General features: G+C 43.6%; 2 protein-coding genes across 2 annotated transcripts; both read left to right on the top strand.

Moving 5' to 3' along the window:
* The first annotated feature begins 731 nt into the window (after positions 1 to 731).
* LOC6054415 (CD109 antigen) lies at positions 732 to 5350 on the top strand. The gene is made up of 9 exons (XM_038256008.1): positions 732 to 858; positions 921 to 1116; positions 1174 to 1834; positions 1888 to 2531; positions 2593 to 2802; positions 2858 to 2900; positions 2975 to 3083; positions 3136 to 5183; positions 5241 to 5350. Exons 1-9 carry the CDS (start codon positions 791 to 793, stop codon positions 5273 to 5275), a joined length of 4014 nt encoding a protein of 1337 aa, XP_038111936.1. The 5' UTR covers positions 732 to 790; the 3' UTR covers positions 5276 to 5350.
* Positions 5351 to 8182: 2832 nt separating this feature from the next.
* Positions 8183 to 12592, top strand: LOC6054416 (CD109 antigen). The gene is made up of 7 exons (XM_038257313.1): positions 8183 to 8256; positions 8312 to 8504; positions 8560 to 9861; positions 9915 to 10258; positions 10318 to 12175; positions 12237 to 12393; positions 12452 to 12592. Exons 1-7 carry the CDS (start codon positions 8195 to 8197, stop codon positions 12508 to 12510), a joined length of 3975 nt encoding a protein of 1324 aa, XP_038113241.1. The 5' UTR covers positions 8183 to 8194; the 3' UTR covers positions 12511 to 12592.
* Positions 12593 to 13008: the final 416 nt, after the last annotated feature.

Genomic DNA, 13008 nt, shown 5'->3' with positions numbered 1-13008 from the left:
CTCCAGAAGGGAACAGGAAAGTTTGTCCAGTCATCGCAAAGTTGGGCGGCCAATTCTCGGAAGGCAGAACCTTCTCACCTCACCCGAGACGGATGCGGGACTCTGGGCTGGGGCCACTTAGACAGATTGCCCAGAGTGGGATTTCCGGTGGATTCGACCGAGGCAGCAATCTAATTTCCTTGTTATATGGCTGCCACTCAAAAACTGACCGAACCGCACATTCAATATTTGGGGTGCTAATTGAGCGGAGGGTTTGCTCGGTGGGTGGAGATTTCCGGCTTTGTGAGGAATCGGGTATCTTTTGGAAAATCGAGATGGTAATGCAATTTTTGGAGCAGGTAATGAATTCATTCGTTTCATAACCTTTTTGCTTATTTTTTGTAATCAAATATTTTTAGGAAACCACCACTAACATCTCAAATGGTTCAATGATTTACTTCATCAAATCGTTATTCATTACGATAAACAAAACAATACACCAATCTCTGCGAAAAAGAAAGGAAAGTAATGATCGAAAGAAGATCACTATTTTTTGTTTTGCGTCCGTTCAGTCCATTCACTATCTCTGCTGGGGATTCCCCCATTATACTCCAGGGAATTCCTCACAGCGTTCGCTGTCTTCAATAAGATTTTGCCATCACGCAGGCCCGTCTCAAGTAACGATCGTCTCGCTACTATCACCTCTCACGTCCCAAGTACCTCTCTGAGCTAGCGATGCTGAACACATCTTTGCAAAGTCCTCCCCGCGATCGCAACCTCGCAGTCTCGATCGTTCAACGCGACGGACAAGATGAACCGGTACCTTGCGGTGTTCTGCGCGTTCTTATCAGTTGTGGCGCCTGGGATTGCTAACGCTGGGTAAGTTTTGAACTGCGCAAGGGGTCTGTGGCGAAATTTGTTCTGACGATATTTCGATTTAGGAATTATCTGATTTATGCACCGAATTACATTCGGATCAACGAACGCTACCAGCTGGCGATATCGACGTTCAACGTTTCGGATCATTTTGAGCTGAACGTAGCTATCGTAGGATTCAACGAGAAGGATGAAGAAATCAAAGTTGATAGATTAGTTCGGATGAGGATGCGCGATGAAACGCGCATTGTGGAGTTGGATGTAAGTGATCGTGTTTGTTCTTCATTGTGACTAAGAAGTAACTCTTGTTTCTTGTAGCATTCTAGCATACAGTCAGAGTCGTTCACTTTGAAACTCGAGTCGAAGACTGCTCCTGAAATCAACCGGGAGATACCTCTGACACTCTTAACGAAAACTCATGCCGTTTTGATCCAAACAGATCAACCGATCTACAAACCCGGCAATACAGTCAAGTTCCGGATTTTTGTACTCGATCAAACCACCAAGCCGATATCCGACCTTGATACCATAGGCGTAGAGCTTAAAAATCCTGATGACTTCGTCATCAAGAAATGGCCTTCGGCGAAGCTACGCAACGGTATCTTCCAGTCCCAGCTGGAGATCGCCAACCAGCCAAATCTTGGCAACTGGTCTATAACAGCGATCGTACGAGGAGAAGAACATACTGGGAAGTTTATGGTTGACGAGTACAAGCTTCCCCAGCACGAGATCAGAATCAGTAGTCCCGGGGTGTCAACGTTAGACGACGAAATGATGACCGTTGACGTCGAAGCTTGGTACACATTTGGTAAGCCGATCAAGGGAGAGATCACGGTAACGGCGGGAAACGTCCAGAAGGTTGTTACAAAGTTCAATGGACGTCTGAGAAGTACGTTCAGAATTCAAGATGTTGTTAGTAGCGTTGATAGTGACAGTACCGTGACTGAAGTCGATGTCAGTCTTCGGGAGTTGCATACAAGTGAGATTTGAATACCTCAACCGTTGATCTTCACTAACCTTTGATTCTTACAGAAAAGATCTTCACCGCGTCTGACACCATCCAGATCTTCCGGAAACCTCACAAAGTCACCCTGAAGCAGTCGTCCAAGCTGTTCGTCCCAGGTCATCCGTACCGATGCTGGCTTCAATTCACGGACCCATTCGGAGGACCACCCAAGACCCTTCCCCGGCAAGTCACTCTAAACGTCTCGTACGAAGGAAACGGCAAACTTCCCAAGATCAATGAGCTACACCTCACTCCGAACAGCGACGGGATCGTTCCATTGATCCTGTCAATCCCTGAGAAAGCGTCCCATGCCGAGCTGGTCGTCCGCGGTGAAGGTATCGACGAGCAGTTCTTCCTGCACTCCGGACCGCTTCAAGCTCCAGGGTTCTTCCAAGCTTCCCTGCTAACGGATAAGCCGGCGATCGGTTATCCAGTTTCGGTGCAAGTTCAGTCTTCGAACGCGCTGGATTTTGTGGTCTACCAAGTGGTTGTCCAGAAGCGAATTCTTCAGGTGAAGAGGATCGACGCCAGTGGTGACAAAACGGTGACGTTCAACGTCGAGGTGACCCCGGAGATGATCCCAACGTCCAAAATAACCGTTTTCAGCGTTCGTGACGGCAAGATTATGAGTGATTCTGTGGACGTGGAAGTGGATCAGCTGAAGAATTCGGTAGTTACTTAACCTCTTGCTTAAAACAATACAAATTTAATTATTTTTAAATTTAAAACAGCTCAAAATGGTCGCCTCCGATCATCATGCGTCAGGGGAAACTTTCCGGATGCACGTCGAAACGATGCCCAATTCAACGGTAGGGATTCTGGCGATTGACAAGAGTGCACTGTTGCTGGAGAGCGGGAATCAAATTACCAAGAAAGCGATATTCGATGAACTTTTGGGTCGATCGGACGAAGAGGAGGAGTTTGAAGGAGAAGATTTAGAAGTATGGATCTCTTGGATTGTTTTTGAAGATTAATTATGCATATTTATTATTTTAGGCTGAAGATTTAACACTAATCACTAATCTAGTTCAACCTATTGGTATATGTTCTTGACATGCTCTCCAAGCGTTTCTATAGGATTCTGTAACTATTGATTCTTTTATAAATTTCTAGCCCTTCGTCCACGCTTCGGTAACTATGACGGAGTTGAGGAAGACGAGTACATCAAACCGCGCAAAGTTTTCCCTCAGTCTTGGCTCTGGAACAAATTGGTCAATTCAGGGTAAGATGCTTTAAACTCTTTATCACACAATTAAAATAACCTTTTCTTTTAGTCCCGAAGGTCACCTCACAATCGCAGAAACCATCCCGGACACCATCACCAACTGGCAGATTTCGGCCTTTTCCCTCAACCCTGTCCACGGCCTCGGAGTCCTCGAAACTCCCCTCGCTCTTCACGTGACCAAACCCTTCTTCGTGATGCTCAACCTGCCGTACTCGGTCAAAAAGAGCGAAACCGCCACCGTCGAGGTCAGCGTGTTCAACTACCTGGACGAGCTGATGTACGTGGAAGTTACACTCAAGAACCACCGGCAAGAGTTTGAGTTTGTGGGCAACAGTGATGGACGCACGGATGCCAGCTACCAGATTAAGAATCTGGTTCTGATGCCACAATCAGCCAAGAGTGTCAAGTTCTTGGTGAAGGCCAAGAAGATGGGCGACATTACGATCAAGGTTGTGGCGGAGTCCGAGACGGCTTCGGACTCTGTTGAGCGGTTTTTGAGGGTGATGCCGGAGAGTTTGCCGTACAACAAGAAGGAATCTCGGTACATTGAGTTGAAGGATTCTGGTGAAGAAAGTCGCATGAGCATCGACCTGGAGATGCCGAAGTACTTGGACGCTGGATCGGAAAACATAAGTTTTACGGTGTATAGCGATTTGTTGGGGAGTGCAGCGGATGATCTGCAGAACTTGATCAGGATGCCGTCAGGAAGTGGCGAACAGAACGTGTTGAAAATGGTTCCCAATGTGGTCCTGGTGGATTACATAGCTGCGACGAAGGCCTTCGATAGTAGGGTGAAAGCGCGAGCTGTACGATTCTTGGAGTTGGGTTACCAGAACCAACTTAAATTCAGACGCGAAGATGGTTCGTTCAACGTTATGGGCAAGGAAGATCCTCAAGGAAGCGTTTTCATAACTGCTTTGGTTGTGAAAACTTTGAAGCAGGCATCAAAATTCATCACGGTTGATGACTCAGTTATCGAGCAGGCTTACGATTGGCTCAAGAACAAGCAAACCCCAGACGGAAGCTTCAACGAGGGTGGTGATCTTACCAACCGTGAACTACAGAAGAATCACAGTGATGAAGATACACTAACGGCGTTTGTACTAATCGCCTTCTTGGAAGACGGATCTATTACTAATAAGTACCAGTCAGTTATCAAGAAGGGAACCGACTTTCTAGCGGCAAAGGACCTCCACATGCAATCAACCTACACGCTTTCGCTGATAGCATACACCTTGCAGTTGGCCAACCATCCCAGCAAACGTTCAGCATTCGACGAACTCTTACTCAACTCAAAGTCCAGCACGAGCCCTAAAGCTCGTTGGTGGGATGCCGGGTCAAACAGTCTGGAAGCGACCTCCTACTTCTTGCTGACCACCCTCCTCCTAGGCAACTACGTAGACTCGCTACCAATCGTGTACTGGTTAACCAAAAACCAGTACTACTACAGCGGAACCCTAGAAAACACTCAAACCACCTTCGTCAGCCTCCAAGCGTTAGCAGAGTACGCCAAGCGCGTTTCCACGCTTCGCAACAACTACTACGTCACACTCACCTGTTACGATCGCCGAAAGCTCAAACTTCCCCAAAACTACGCAATCCAAATCAACCCGCAAAACTCCAAAGCCCCGCTAACGCTAACGCTCCCCTCCGAAACGCGATCGCTAGTCCTAACGCTCTCTGGCACCGGCAACGGAATGTTCACCATCAACTACCACTACCACTCCAACATTCTCCGTCTGAATCCCCGCTTCACCGTCAAAGTAAAAACCCTCAACACCACCACCGACGAGTACATGGACCTGCGGGTTTGCGCAAAGTTCAAGCCCCGCGAAGCGTACGAAAGGGCCGCGCTAACGCTCATGGAGATCACCTTCCCCAGCGGGTACATCGCGTTCGACGAGACGGTCCAGGAGTTGGAGCAGTCCGACGTGGTGAAGAAGGTGGCGACCAAGCACGACGAAACGACGCTGGTGCTGTTCTTTGACACGATTCCGGAGCACCGGTTCCAGTGCGTTGACGTGACCGGCTTTCAGCAGAGCGTGGTGCTGCAGCAGGCGCCGGGGACGGTGCGGGTGTACGACTTTTACGATACGAGTGAGTTGAACTTTTTATTTCGATAGACACACTTTTTAACTGTTTGTTTCTTTACAGCTTTGGTTGCAATAGAATATTTCGATGGAAAGTGATGAAATTTTGCGAGATTTTAGAGAATCAACGAAGACTCAAAGAAGGTATATTTTAAAATGCTGTTTTCAAAAGAATCGAACAAATAAAATTGTTATACAAAATTGTAAATATAATCTTTAATCAAAAGTTATTCCATTCTAATTCGCTCAGAATCCAAAAAGGTTAGGGTGGCCCAAATCCGGGTTTACTCGAGGCTACCCCCGAAAATCAAAGATTGTGAAAAATCGTCAAAATGTATGGGAAAAGCAACTGTTCCAGTTTTTACCTGTTAAGGGCGCAATATTTATCCGATTCTTACCAATTCTCAGAACTAAGATCTTTATGAAATTTTGAAAAACTTTCCCGAAGACATCATATTTTTATTACAATTTTCGCACCCTCCGCGCAAATATTTTTTAGCCGTCTGCGCAAAGATGGTCATTTTCGAAAGCTAATAACTTTTTAACAAAAAATCGTAAAAATATTGTGCCTTCGGGAAAGCTTTTCAAAATTTAATGTAGGATCTACATCCGTAATACAGGTAACAAACTGAAACAGTTGCTTTTCTTCATACATTTGACGATTTTTCCTAACATTTATTTAATTTCAGTGGGTTGACGAAAAATAATATTAATACGAAATTTCATATTGTAAGTTTCATCAAAAGCTGTTTTATTCTTATTCACTCAGAATCCGGAAACATTGCCGAGATAATATGGTTAATACTTTGTTTTGCGGTTTCAATTTAGTACTATACCTCGAAAAATGGTCCATATGAAAACTTTTATGTAAAATAATCTGAAGAATTGATTTCTACGAATGCATGCATGGTTTTTAAAAAATTACTGCAGGTTTGTTTCCGACCACTTTTTGATACGATGCAACGGCTTAGAGCTACACTGCCCATGTTCGCATAAATGTCACATATGCAAAAACAGCAAGCTGAGAAAAACGCATTTGAAGTTTGTTTCACACATAAGGCTACTTGTTAAGTTTTCGCGAAAAAACTGGATTTCAACCTGATTTCAAGAACAATTTACCTAGATGTTTGAGGCTTTTCTGAAAGAGCACACGATTTTGAACCAAACTGCATCAAATGCTCAAAAGCGATGAAAATGCATATGGGACATTTATGCTAACAAGGGCAGTACAGCAATATTCAAATTACGAAATACTTTTTTTCTTTTGATAACTTACGCCCTTTTCAAATATCATTTATTTTTATAAAAAAAATTAAATTAGAGGCATTAAAAGAAAAACTCTAAAATATTAAAAAAAGGGTTACATAATTCATGTCACTTCGCTACTATATAAGAAAAATATTTTTTTATTGTTGACCTCAATAAAAAATTATTTTTCTTATATAGTAGGCCGTGTTTCAAAATAATATCCCCTTCATGCAAAATAACTATGCAGCAAAAATTGAATAATAATTTAGATATAGATAAAATTTCCTACATTAAAAAATCTCTTTATTCTGAAATTCATAAAGGTCTTAATTCCTAAATTTCCAAATTCATTAACTCTTAAATAATTGGATTTTTAATTATGAAATTATAAAATTTTAAATTAGTAAATTTTCATTTTTTATATTGTTATATTAATAAACCCCGCTATAGAATCAGGCATTTTTGGAATCGAGGTTTGTATCACATTTTTGGTTAGAAACGAATTCCTCGATTTCAAAATTAATTTATTTTGCTGATTTTTCATGTATTTATTTATTTATTTTATTACGATTTCTCAGAATTTTTCAATTGTAACATTAGTAAAAATTTAAATTTGCTATATGTCCATTTTTTCAAAATTTGTAATTTCTAAAATATATTTCTTACTTCTTTTTTAATTTTGAGACTGTTTGAATTGTATTTTTTGTACTTTTTTGAATTTTGTTTTTTTTTATCAGCCTTTGTATTTTAAAACTTTTGATTTTCTGATTTTCCTTTTTTCAATTTTTAATTTTTAAAAATGAAAAAAAAATCTGATTTTTTTTTTTATTTTAACTTTCCAATTTTTTTTTATTTTTGAAATAATTATTTTGGAACCGTCTAAAACAGGGGTGCTCAAAGTTTTTGAAGGCTGGGCCAAATTTGAAGTTTAAATGAGCTTGCAGGCCAAATATATTTAAAAAAATATATTTATTTAATTTATAAAGCTAGAAAATACATCTATCAGCTAAAGTTTTTGTTTTTTGGTTTTTTTTCTCAAAGTTTACGTTAATTAAAAATAATAGAAAACATAATATGGCACCTAGTATGGCACTTTTCTATTGGTATTGTCGATTTTATTGTTTTGGGTATTTGAAGAAAAATGTTTTTATCTGAATTTAATGTTTTTTTTTTATATTTCGAAAAAGGCAACATGTAATCTGCCTAATGCTAATTGATGTAACGGCGTAATTTTATCTTTAAATTTAGTGTGACTAATAAAAAATCGTTTGAAAGCCAGAATTTCAACATTTCAACGAAAAAAAATGTTAGAAAATGTTTTAAGCACCCGTACAGTTGAATTGCAATCATTATTTTCAAAAAATGTAAGATTCGGCAAAAAACATCTCAGCGAAAATACATTTATATGTAATACATAAATTTTTGCCATTTCTTTCTAACAAAATTCGTACAGAATTCTAGCAGGCGGCCTGTCAGATTAATTCTAGCTAAATTCTAGCAGGCGGTCTTACAGAACCGGTTGATTTCGCCGGCTCCTGCTAGGACCGGTTATAGCATTTGAGCTAGAATTCTTTGAGAATTACGAAATACGACAAGCTAACACGGCAGCGTCGAAATGAAGCTTCAGAACACTCCCATTCAAATTTGCGATGCTCGGTAAGGACTTCTGTGGGGTTCCCCTCCGAGAAATCACCGTCGACGAAATCACTGAGTCTTGCTACCAACTGAATCTCACTATCAGTCGAACTGAAACCGCAAAGCTGCGCAGACATGAAGTGTATTGCAAAGCAAGTGTTGTTTATTGTGCTAACTTTAGATTTCTATGCATTAGGGTTTGTATCAGCTTAAAAAATGTTTATTTTGTCTAATTGAAAATCGTTTCCTCAGGAGTTTCATTGCCCTGGTTCCAACTACCATTTGGGATCAATCAACGGTTCGCGTTGGACTTGCCAACGTCGGTTCCGGTGGCTTCGAACGATTTGACGTCACTTTGGAGCGATCGATCAAGTCTGATAACAGGAAAGATCTCAAAAGCAGCGTTTCCGTTGCACCGAACGAGGTCAAAACCGCTCCTTTTAAGGTAAAATAAATCGAAAAATGTGATTAATTGTGTGCGATAAAAGTGTGATTTTTAGATACAGAAATTAGAAAAAGGAGCTTTTAAGATAAACCTTCAACAATTAGAAGGGAAAAAAGTTTCAAGAACCACAAATCTTCAGATCATAAAAAAACCAGCCGTAATTCAGATTCAAACGGACAAGCCGATCTACAAACCGGGAGACACGATCAAGTTTCGGATATTGGTCTTAAATCAAGAGTTGAAACCGGTGACAAAGCTCAAGAGTGTAAACGTGAAACTTACCGACAGCAAACGGAATCTCATCAGGGAATGGACCTACGGAAAGCTTGATAATGGAGTGTTTCAGTCTCAGTTGGAGTTGGCAAATTTTGTACCGCTGGGTTCGTGGAATCTGAAGGTCACTGCAAATGATGGTGAAGTGAAGCAGAAGTCCATAAATGTTTCTGAGTATGTTTTGCCGAAACACAAAATTTCAATCAAAAGTCCTAAGATCGTCACTTACAAAGATCAACACTTGGAGTTGATCGTAGAGGCAATGTACACCTTTGGCAAGCCAATCAAAGGTAAGCTTACTCTGACAACAAAGCACTTGGTGATCAACACCAACATCGACGGTCGCTCCAAGACCGGTGTAGAACTGGACAAGGTTCTTCGTGGTCGTCCAAACACCGATGTAACATGGCTTGACGTAGACGCCGTACTCCAGGAAGCTGGATCAGATCACCAGTTCCGGACGAGCGAAAGCATTCCGATCTACAAAAGCCATCACAAGATCACCCTAAGGAAGTCATCTGATTACCTACTTGACGATGTCCCCTACAAATGCTGGCTCATTCTAACCGATCCCTTCGGAATACCGCTGGAGAATCCAGGCATCCTTAAAATCAAGGCAACTCGTATGATCCGCTTCTGGGTTGACAAAAAGTACGAGATCAAGAAGACTCCCGATCGCTACGGTGTTGTGGACCTTGAGTTCGAGACTTCGTCGAGCACCGAAGGGCTCGAGGTGGAAGTTTCGTACAATGGAGAAATTACAAAGTTTTTGGTCAATGCACACAGCGATGATCAGCGCTCGTTCTTCCAAGCAACGTCCCTCACCGAACGTCCAAAGCTCAGTCAACCCGCCCAGATCTTGGTGGTTAGCTCGTTCAAGATGTCCTTCTTGGCGTACTACGTGATCGCAAGGGGAGAGATCGTATCCAGCGGGGTAGTTCAGGTGAAAGCAAGTCGAAGCGCTACCTTCACCGTTACGCCTAATGCAGTGATGACCTCTTCAAGTGTGACAATCTTCACGATCAACAATGGCGATCTTATGCAGAGCATCGTGCATCTCAAAGTAAATGATCTGAACAACTTCGTAAGTTTCGAGCGAGACTGCCTTAGACCAGAAATTGACAACCTTCTTTGCAGGTCAACGTAACCCTCTCCAAAAATATAACAGCACCTCGCGAAAAACTGACCTTGAACATCCAATCCAAACCAGGATCAATGATCGGACTTTTGGCGGTGGACGAAAGCGTTCTTCTGATGGGTGAGGGTAACGACATCACCAAGCGATCCCTGAGTGAAGATCTACAATCGAGCAAGGATAGTGATGATCTTGAGGATCTTGGCTTCATTGTAGTTACTGATGCTCGCGTGAAGGTGAATCTTGTTTCCTCCCGATTTGGTGTGCTGGATGGGGAGATTGACCCGGATTTTCACCGGAAAGAGTTACCCGAGAGCTGGCTGTGGACCGATATGGCCGCGGTGAAGTAAGTATCCAAATAAGAAGATGACTTAGGTTTATTCAAAGACACTTCTAATTCCTCAGCCCCTCTGGACAGCTGGAGATCAGCGCGATCGTCCCGGACACGATCACCGGCTGGTCGATCAGTGCGATTGCAATAAGCCCCGAACACGGTCTTGGTCTTTTAGACCATCCAGTTTCGTTAGCGACTTTGAAGCCTTTCTTCATCACCGTCAACTTAGCTTACTCGATCCTGAAAACGGAGGTCGCCGTTGTTGAGGTGTTCCTGTACAACTACTTAAAGAAAACGATTGACGTTTCGGTAGAATTAGCTGCTGATACCGTTGACTTCACGGTTGTAGACGAGCGGAACCAAATCGTTCAAGATCGAATAAAGAAAACATCCATAGGCGCTGACTCCGTGAAGAAGCAAACGTTCCTGCTAAAACCAAACAGATCCGGAAACCTCCCTTTGACCGTTTCTGCAAAATCCGCCACCGAACGAGACGCCGTTCAGAAGATCCTCCGGGTGCGATCGGGAGGTATTCAGTACTACCGCAACGAGGCACGCTTCATCGAGGTCGACGGATCGACGCAAAACTTCAACGACATCCGGTTGGTGATCCCACGGCCGGCAACCCCTGGAACTGAAAACATAACCTTCTCGGTCGAGGGAATCCTGCTGGGCGCTGCCCTAACCAATCTCGACAAGCTGATCCGTCTGCCGACGGGTTGTGGCGAGCAGACCATGCTGAACCTGGTGCCCAGCGTGCTGGCTCTGGAGTACATGACCGGAACGGGTACGCTACCGGATGCTACTAAATCTCAAGCGTTGGATCTACTCCAGAAGGGCTACCAAAACATGCTCAAGTACAAGCTACGCGACGGATCGTTCAGCGTCTTTGGGCAGAGCGACGGCCGTGGAAGTGTGTTCTTGACGGCGTTCGTAGCGAAGACGTTCCGTTTGGCAGGCAAGCACATTACGGTCGATTCCGGGGTTGTCAAGACTGCGTACGACTGGTTAGCCAAGCAGCAGGAGGCTTCCGGTAGATTCGCTGAGTTGGGCAAGATCTGGCACCAAGGGATTCAAGGTGGGCTGACTGCAGGAGTTCCGTTGACGGCGTACACGTTGGTAGCGTTTCTGGAACACAAGAATCTTGTACAGCAGTACAAACCAGTGATCGACAAGGGAGTGGCATTCCTTGCAAGCAAGATCAACGAACTAAAGAAGCCCTACGAGTTGGCACTGGTGTCGTACGCGCTTCAACTAGCAGATCATCCCCAGAAAGGGTTTGCGCTGGACAAACTACTCTTGGAAGGACACAGAAGTGATACAAACTCGTCTACGCGCTGGTGGGATGACGGAGCAACCAGCATCGAAACAACGGCGTACGCCCTGCTGACTTTCATGAACAGGGCAATGTACGTCGATGTCAAATCCATCATGAAGTGGCTCGTTTCTCAACGCTACGACAAGGGAGGTTACGGCAACACCCAGAATACCTTCGTCGGACTACAAGCCCTTGCAGATTACTCCAGAAAGTTGTCACCCTCGCAGAACAACTACGAAATCGTAATCTCCTCCCCATCCGGACAACGGCAAACCCTTTCCGTTAACCCGCAGTCTTCACTGATCAGTCAACGACTAACCCTAACGTCCAGGACACGGAAGGTCAACGTCGCGATCACCGGAACGGGGACGGGAGTGTTCCAAGTGGCTTACCAGTTCAACGCACCACCTCCCGACGCGGAACCAAGGTTCGAGATTGTCAAGACACAGCAGGATACGGACACGGCCGTCAATCTAAACATTTGTGCCCGATACAAGCCGAAGAAGCCGGACGAGGTGACCAACATGGTCCTGATGGAGGTGCTCTTCCCAAGCGGGTACGTTGTAGCGGACGAGACGCTGAACCGCTTGAAGAGCAACAAGCTTGTTAGGGTGAGATCAGGAGAAGCTTACATTTTTGCTTAAATGACCCCAACATGGAATGTAATTTCAGAAAATCGAAACCAAACGGGACGAGACTCGACTGGTGCTGTACTTTGACTCGCTACCGACGGAGAATGCGACCTGCGTGGACGTTTCCGGACTGCGAAAGGCGATCGTGCTAGGGAGGATTGCCGGGTTGATCAAGGTGTACGATTACTATGAACCTGGTAAGTGCAGTGGAGTCTTGGTTTTTGTTCTGATGTAATATGTTTCTTGAATTTACAGCACGAGAAGCAATGCAGTATTTCTTGGGGAAAGAAATGGAAGCTGATCGAGAACTTTGAGGAAAGTTTTGTATTTTTATATCTATTACGAGTTCTTTCATTCCACGATTTTTCAAAATAAAGAAAAGCTTTTCATAACCTCTACAATTCTGCCTTGGAGAGTTCATTCAACAGTGGCAGATAAATTCTGTCTTCTAAATAATGAACTGGCAGCTAAACCCTATCGGTCACCCATCATGAGAAGGGTTCGAACACTGTAAGTATCGAGTGTTTATCTAATAGTGGCGAAAAATTTAAGACATTGATATCATTGTTGGATCCTGGCATTCCGAAAAAAGCAAGCCATATATATCCACAAATCCTGTATGCGAACGTGTTTCTCCGTAAAATCGTGAGAACACCCGCTGTAACTCTTCTAAGGACATCATGGTCATCCTCGTCTGTGTGTAATATGTTCCAGGTTGTGTTAATCTTTTCCTCTCTCGGAATTATTTTTTTTTCTGCATTACTTTCACTGCCATACTTGAGCTTGTTCGCTCCCTGATAGTCTCCATCAAC

This window comes from Culex quinquefasciatus, chromosome 2 (genome assembly GCF_015732765.1).
Source record: "Culex quinquefasciatus strain JHB chromosome 2, VPISU_Cqui_1.0_pri_paternal, whole genome shotgun sequence".
Classification (NCBI taxonomy): Eukaryota; Metazoa; Arthropoda; class Insecta; order Diptera; family Culicidae; genus Culex; species Culex quinquefasciatus.
The sequence above is the reverse complement of the archived record's forward strand: the minus strand, read 5'-3'. Positions and strand labels throughout refer to the sequence as shown.